Genomic DNA, 8,546 nt, shown 5'->3' with positions numbered 1-8,546 from the left:
ACCTCCCTGCCAGATTCTGTCTGTGGTTCTGTCTGTAGTTCATGTCAGTTTACAGCGTTTCCGTGTATGCGAATTGTCTGTGTTTCTTTCCGAGACTCGCTGAGACCCTGTAGGTTTTGCTGCCTTTTTGCTTTATTTTTCGGATTTTGAGATTTGTACCTGTGGCTTCTCTGTAACCCTTGCATTGCCGACTACCTTCCCATTTATGACCTCTGCATTAAAACTGACACTGTTGATTTGAACTTTTGAGTTTTGCCTGATTCCTGCTTGTGAGTTTCTGTTCTTGATCCAGTCATCACTATTTATTCTTTTAACAGTATGATACTTGTGGGAATATTTGCTGCTACTTAACTCATGTGAATCAAACAGTGAGCCTCTTACAATACTCACAGGTCAAGTGAAATTTCATAAATGCATTTTTTTTGCAGTTTTACAATAAGTTTGTTTGTTTGTCTGAAGGATTACACAAGGATTTAGGGGGTTCACTGTTTTTAACCTTGTTGGATGCTTTCAAAATGTACATTGATTTCTCTGAATAAGTTATGGATCTAAATGAAAGAAAAACATGCATATTTAGAATACTGATATTCAAGAGTGTGTGAAACTTGGTGCAGATCCAAGTAAATAATAATAATCTGTCTGGCCTTGGTGGAGGTATGAGCTCTCTGAGTGCCTAATTATTTATTTGATGTACTGTTCATTGATCTCTCTCACTCTCCTCTCCCCTCTTTCTATGCACCTCCGCTCTCTCCCCCTTTTACTCTCACCCCAACCGGTCGAGGCAGATGGCCGCCTGCACAGAGTCTGGTTCACCGAGGTGGCGTCTCCCCATTAAAAGGCAATTTTTACTTTCCACTGTTGGGTTTCTCTATAATGTTGTAAGGTCGCAACCTCTCAACTTAGACATAGAACATAGACAAATGTGTCTAGAATAATATAAAATGTGGAGTGTATTGAAAGATAGCAAAAGGACATTGTATACATTGACCACAAATTGTATTAATAAATATAGTTGTGGAGACTTTGGCTGATAAGATACATCTCTCATCCTTCTTCTTTCCTGTTTTTCAGGCAGCGGGATCAGTCCCAACATGAGGCTGGTATCTGGTCCAGTGTTGCAGCCAGCGAGCGTCATCTAGAAAGATCTCATATCTAATATCATTCCCACTAACTGACGAAGAAACATTGTTCGGCTGTACCGTCTGCTACATGTGAGGAAGACGCCAAGTTCCGGTTGTTTCTGTCACTTGTGATGGATGAAGAGTAAGGTCGGTGCTGTGCATTAATCACCACTGTCCCCACAGTTATCAAACCTATATGTTGATGAATAAGAATGATCCGACTGCAGGAGGGCTAAAAGGCTTTCTCCATCTTCATCAACCTCGGTCACCTTGGCTAAGATTAAAAACATGACTTGAGCTTTCGCATGGGATATTGGATGCACTCCAAGCCTACAGATGTCAATCACTCTTAAGGACGCGATCCCTTTTAAAAGTGAACCCAGAGTCATTTAAAGAGATGAAAGAGTGCGTACATGAACTGTTAACGGGGCGGGAAAGCCAAGTCCAATCTCCTTTATGCCGCCTCAGTTTTTCTGTCAGAAAGAAATATGGTGGCCTGCATCTGTGCATTGACAATCGCCTCCAGAATAAGAAAACTGTCCCAGATTGACACCCACTGCCCAGGAAACAGATCCTGACAGGCTCTCTTGGTGGCTGCACCTGGTTGAGTATCCTTGACCAAGTTTAAACCTTCTATCAAGAATCCATTAATGAGGGTTCACATCATTTCACTGCCTTCATCATCCCATGGGGGTCTCTACGAATGGGTTCACATCATTTGGAATATCCAATGCCCCTGCAGCAGTTCAGCAGAGCATGGAGGAGAGTATCTGCCCCCTCAGAGACCAATGCTCATGCCCACATGTTGATTACTTTCTATTATGCAAAAACATGTGATGAAGATAAAACTGAGAAATGGGAACTTTTCCAGATCGGATGCCATCAAGTTAGACAAATAAGACCTGGGAGCTGTATCAACTCTGACAAGCAAGACACCACAGACTACTTGGGTTCCTGGGCTATTACCACTCATAGATTTTTCCCAAATCACAAAGCCGATCTATGAATGGCTCCAAACTAAGCCAGGGAAAATCCAGATCCCACTGCGACCTCCCTGAGAGCGTGTTTATTAGACCACTGAACACGAGCCTCCTTACAAACCACCTGTCTTTGTGTCTGAACTTGTCCTACATGCTACTTTTGGATTGCATCAGACCAGGGAGCTTTCCTTTTGAATTTTGTGTTTTGCCTTGCAGCTCTCAACATATTTTCCCCAGACTCTCATTTAGACTCTGCACTCTAGTTGCGGTTGATCATTGCACAAGATGCGCCCGGGCAAACCCCACCAAGCACAAAAGAAGAGAAACAGCTCCTCCTCTATGCCATCCACGTCTTCAAGTCGATTTGCTGGTTGCCAGGCCCTAAAGGAAAACGCATTCAGACAATAAAACATAGAATGGCACAAACCCAAGAACAACAAACATGAGTGACAATTTAGATAGTGAATCCAAGGAAGACTGAAACTCGTGTTACTTGTTTGGGATACCTGCAGAGAAAATAATTTCTACCTTCCGGCAAGTCAGCATTTGTCAGATGAACCCGAACCATGAAAGGACAAACAGAGGATGGGCACGCTGAGCTGTCAAAACACCTGCCAGGAAAGACTACGTATCCGATTTCTAACCACACACTTCCCTGGTACCAGAGGGGAAGGAACCTGAGAGGCAGTACTTACCTGCTCAGATGCCTCTGGAGGACGAAGAGAGTGTGAGGAAGAAAATAAAAACAATGCGTAACTGGACTGTGACTCAGAAGCTCGACCCCCCATGTTGGACACATTCACTCAGATGTCCGAAGGTCTACTCCACAAATATTTCACTCCATCAGTGTGCCACGCCCACACACCAACACCATACATGCTAACTTACCGTGCAACTATTGCTCCATCTGCATACTTTCCTCCCACGATGCATATCTGTGAGATAACAGTTGAAAGGGGTTTAAAGTCATATTTGGTGGGGGTTTTTTGGGAGCCATATTTGTTTGTAATGCCCACTGACGTGTGATCCCATTTGTGTTAATGAAAATATTAAGTTTACTTGTGCGTCGTAATTTGAGAATATCTGTATTTTCTTAGAGCTAGGAGTAATATCCTTATTAGTTATTAATTCTAATTCTTATTAGTCATCTCGTTTGTAAGCGAGAAAAAATGAATTTGCTGGAGGAGTTTTTCGACAATAGGTCCCCAAGGGATACTGTGGTTTATTAACGGGAGTAATAGTCAAAAGATCATGCTCCACCTAATTCTCCTCATAGTGATGGAGAATTAGCGAAAACAACCCACATCTCTCTGGCTCATCCCTCTGTCCTGTATTTCAGGTTAGTAGTGTGTGAAAGTGGTTTGTTCCCAGTGCAGAGGAATAATTCTGTTTCAACAATAAGAGTGAGGTAAGGGGAGAAATAGTTTTACAGTTATTAATACCTGTAAAGAGTGGCAGCGGCACATTCGTTTACGATGAAACGCTGGTGGTGAAATGTTAGCTTGCACTGTAAAACCTAACAGTACATCTTACTAAATGAAGTAAGTTACAATAACTCAATTCTCAAAAAAAGTTGAGGCCACTAATTATCAATAATTTAACATAACTCAAAAGTAAATTATTGAAGTAATAACTTAGTTATTTTGAGTGCGCTTAAATTCGTAGATCATTTTAAGTACTGGTGACATAATTCAATTTGTTTCATTGACTCGTTTTCTTTAAGTTGATTTTATACTATTACAAAAAATGCAATTCCCATGGGCTGCTATTTTCCTATGTCTTAGGATTTTAAATTGTATTTTTGTTTTTTTTTATAAATCATCATATTGTGGATAAGTATGCATCCAGATCATCTTTAATAATCCTCCAAAGTGGAACCTAAGTGAGGATGTTAATTACATTACGTACAAGCAGGTATTTTTAACAACTTGATTGACAGAAAATGAATTGCCAACTAATATGATACGTGATTCATCGTGTAGCATATGTACATTTGAAAGTATAAATGACAATTGTTTCATAAATTCAGCTTCTCAACTATGAGAATATATTGTTTTATTTTCCTTGTCTTATAAATCTTTTAATATTTTGGAGTGTTGAAGGATGGGGCGATTACATCACTGTGGGGTCAACTTCTGTTTGTGATTTCTAAACGATTTTCCAGCCCAAATCATTATCATATTTTATAGTCCGACCATATTTCCTGCGTGTCACGGCTAGTGGTTCCTAGTATTTCCTCGAATAAAAGCACGGATCTATACGCAAGAAAACGTCAAGACTCTACGTTATGAGTCCGTGCATCTTCCGCTCCTGCAACAATAAAACCTTATTAAAATAAATGAATCGATTCAGTCAACAGAAACGCGAGAGTGCTTTTACTCTGAAGCGCGCACAGGAAGAAGTGAGTGCTTTAACCTGATGACCTGGCGCTGAGGTAAAGCGGATCTACGGCCAATTTACACCAGTAACGCAGACAGCGAGGCCCGGGGGTAAACTGTGTCAGATATTTAGAAAAGCTATTTGAGCTTTTACAGACTCATTCAACTTTCTGCGTCAACTTCACGTAAGTCTGCTCACAACCGGTAACCGTTCACCTGCTGTCGCACACGGTACCGAGGGGGACGGAGGGCGGAACCGGTTCGAACCGGTCAGCACCAGGTTTGCACTCGGCACCGGAGTGATGGAAAAGATCGGCGCGAAGAGTTTTTTGCTGGACAAACTTCACTGCTGACCGAGAACCCCGCGACGATACTTCTTCCACGCAAGGTAACGTTGTTCCTTTATTGCTTGGTTTTTTAAATATACAAGAACAATGTCTGACCGCTGAAACTTGCTAATGAGTTCGTAAACGGCGCTAGCTTGAAGCGCGCCAATCCGCTTCTGAAAAACGCTCAAAAGTTAACGGTCAAACGTCGTGTAGCTAAAGTTGGCAGTTGTTGAGTTAACATTAGTAAGTTTGTGAAAGTCAGTCAAGCTCCAGTTATAGTTCGCTAAGTTCGGTAACGTTAAGGTAATAACTGTTCAACTATTTTAAAAGCACAGAATGAGAAAGAGAATGGCGGTGGAAACATGTTAGCTTGGCATGGTGCTTTCAGGCTCCACCCTGTTAACGGTCATTGTGGAAAAGTGGCAGGTGCGTGAAGGCTACAACCAAAATCAAAGTTTCTGCCGAGACTTAGAGTTCTACTGTCTAAAGGTCAGTTGTTTTAAGGAGAGCAAACCATGTGGAAATGTAAATTGTGTGATTTTTCTACTGCCCTACAAATACAGTTATTGAGACATTACAGACTGTATCATGGCCAGTATTCCACAATTTCACCTTTACCGTGCCTGTATAACAACTGTTTGTGTACATTTAGTACTTTTAATTCACTAAAGGTACATTTGTCAAGAACACATTCAGAGAAAAAAGTGGTAGGTGAAGACGGTATTCAGAGGGCATTTCATTGCCCTGTGTGTGATTTTAAGCAACCATTTGTTGAGAGGGACATGTTTATACACCTAAGGGGGCATTTAAGACGGAAAGAAATAGTGCCATGTCCTTTCAGGGCCTGCAAGTTTAAAACAAATGTTTACTCCACATATAATGCCCACAAATGCAGAGAACACCAACATGTGTCAGACTACAATGTAGAAGTTGTGGTGGAAACTGTTTCAAATGTTTGTCAGTATAGTGACATTGAACAGGATCCAGTTCAGTTTTCAGATGAAAATGAAACTGCCACTGTGTCAGACAGAAGCAATGAAGGGTTAGCAGAGCAGTTACAGTACAACCTGGCTGCCTTCTTCTTGAAAATGCAAACCATTCTCCATGTATCACAGAGGGCAACACAGGAAATCATTGAGCATATGGATCAGTTGTTTTCACTTTCAGAACCTGTTATCAGAAAATCGGTAACAAAGATATTAGAAAAACATAACTGCCCTGTTACTGACACACTTGTAAATTACATTGTGCAGGCAGTTTCAGATAGTAATGTTTTGCACAAATCAGTTACATCTGAAGGACCACTGTCCACAGCCAAGAGACGAAAATCATATTATGAGGAGAAGTTTCCATTTGTTAAGCCTGTAGAGTACCTTATTGAGTCGTCCCAGCATACCTTTATGTATGTGCCCATTCTCACATCTTTGCAGCAGTTGTTGAAAAAAACAGATGTACTTGAGAAAGTCAAAGAAACTACTGCACAGTTGCCTGGGCATTATTCATCATACTGTGATGGCTCATACTACAAGGAAAATCTGCTTCTTTCTGATGAGGGTCAGAAATTATCAATAATTCTCTATGTTGATGATTTTGAAATTGCAAACCCTCTAGGAACATCAAAAAAAATACACAAAGTCTGTGCAGTTTATTGGACATTAGCTAACCTGCCAGTAAAGTACCGCTCAGCCCTCCACACTACTCAACTGGCTCTATTGTGCAATTCAAATGATGTAAGGAAGTTTGGATATGCAAAAACATTTGCACCCTCTTGAGTGACCAAAAACTCTTGAAGAAGCTGGTGTCTACATTGAAACATTTGGTGACTGCCTCAAAGGCACAGTCTACTCTGTTGTGGCTGATAACCTTGCTGCCCATGGGCTAGCTGGTTTCAGTGAGTGTTTCAGGTCTACATATTTCTGCAGGTTTTGTCTTGCCACCCAGACAGAATTGCAAATGTCAGATGCAGTCTCTGGTAGTTTTGAGATGAGAACCAAAGATCTGCATGATAACCATGTTCAAGAAATACAGAACAATGACAATGGAGACAGTTGCGGTGTAAAACGCAGTTGTGTTCTCTCTGACCATCTCTCTTATTTCCATCCTGTCACTGGATTTCCACCTGACATCCTACATGACCTGTTTGAGGGTGTGGTTCCTGTGGAGTTGGCACATTGTTTGAAAGGTTTGATCACAAAAAAATACTTCACTTTGGAAGAGTTGAATAGGGCAATACTGTCCTTTCCCTTCCAACATTCTGACAAGGTTGACCGCCCTCACCCGATTCCTCAAAATTTTGCTAAGAGAGGAACAGTTGGGGGGAATGGGCATGAGAATCACACTCTGATTCGATTGCTTCCTATTCTCATTGGCTCCAGAGTCCCAGAAGGGGACAAATTCTGGGAAGTGCTAATGGACTTAAAAGATATTGTTGAGCTTGCTATGTCTCATAATTTCAGTGATGATACTATTCAGTACTTGGCGTGTAAGATTTCAGATCACAGGCAGCTGCTTCAGGAAGTCCTTCCTAGCTTACGATTACGCCCAAAGCATCATTACATAGAGCATTATCCTCATCTCATTAAGTGCTTTGGTCCTCTGGTGCATCTCTGGACAATGAGATTTGAGGGGAAGCACAAAGTTTTCAAGAAAGTTATTCATGACACTCATAACTACAAAAATGTGTTGAAAACTTTGGCAGAGAGACACCAAAACATGATGGCATTCTATTTGGCATCTCCAAGGTTTTTCAAGCCACAAGTACAAACTTCAAAAGTGGAGTCTATCTATGTTGAGTCACTGCCTACTGATACACATGCATTAATATCGAGCATCACAGACAGCAGCAGTGTATACGGCACAAAACAGGTAACCATTGAAGGCACAACTTTTGTGGCGAGCATGTTTGTTTGCACTGGGACACATGCCGCATTGCCTGAGTTTAAAGAGATCAGAAACATATTACTAATCAGAAATAACATCTTCTTTCTTCTGAAAGACTATGAGACCTGGTATATTGAACATTTACGGTCCTATGAGCTAACAGATCATAAAAGCATGGAGGGCCATACAGTGAAATCTGTGTGTCAGCTAACTGATCAAATGCCACAGGTTGCCTACAAAGTTTCAGGCAAGCTTATTCTGACAACTAAACATTTCATTCCAGTGTCTGAGTAAAGGAGCAGCACAACGGCAAGCAGCCTTCCTCAGCCATTTTTCCGGTAAGGTACTATGTGTTGGAGTATATCATTACTGTATAATGGTTAGTTATATTTGTGAATAAGTTGAATAATTAGCTTAAGATTGCATTGTTCCAATTATACCATGCTCTGTTGTAAAATATTTAACCAGTCCATTTTCAATATTTTGGGAAAGTTAAATTGAAGAGCAGCAGAAAAGTGAGCAGCTAATGTACAGATTCTTGTGGGTGGTCTATTCAGCTAGTAAAAAACAGAGAGCCAGGTACAAGTAACTATTTGTGTTTTGTGTTACAGGTCTTCCTAATACAGCGTAAATGGATCCGAATGCTGTCCTAAAACTAAGGGTCATCCTAGATGATATCAACGCTGAAAGGCTTATTTTGCCCTCTCGTCCTGAGACTGTAAATGCCCTCATATTGGAGGTGAAAACAAGTTGAACTTGGCCTATGACTTTCGCCTTCAGTTCCAAGACCCAGAGTTTGACAATGCTCTCTGTAATTTAGTTAAAATAGAGGACCTTCCATCCAAGGCAACCATTAAG

The 8,546-nt window shown here is 41.0% G+C and overlaps 1 protein-coding gene across 1 annotated transcript; it reads left to right on the top strand.

Moving 5' to 3' along the window:
- Nucleotides 1-6,598: 6,598 nt before the first annotated feature.
- On the top strand, nucleotides 6,599-8,418 carry LOC124855062. The gene is made up of 2 exons (XM_047344497.1): nucleotides 6,599-8,026; nucleotides 8,300-8,418. Exon 1 carries the CDS (start codon nucleotides 6,762-6,764, stop codon nucleotides 7,980-7,982), a length of 1,221 nt encoding a protein of 406 aa, XP_047200453.1. The 5' UTR covers nucleotides 6,599-6,761; the 3' UTR covers nucleotides 7,983-8,026; nucleotides 8,300-8,418.
- Nucleotides 8,419-8,546: the final 128 nt, after the last annotated feature.

Source organism: Hippoglossus stenolepis, chromosome 18, assembly GCF_022539355.2.
Source record: "Hippoglossus stenolepis isolate QCI-W04-F060 chromosome 18, HSTE1.2, whole genome shotgun sequence".
Classification (NCBI taxonomy): Eukaryota; Metazoa; Chordata; class Actinopteri; order Pleuronectiformes; family Pleuronectidae; genus Hippoglossus; species Hippoglossus stenolepis.
This window is presented reverse-complemented; position numbering and strand designations above follow the sequence as displayed.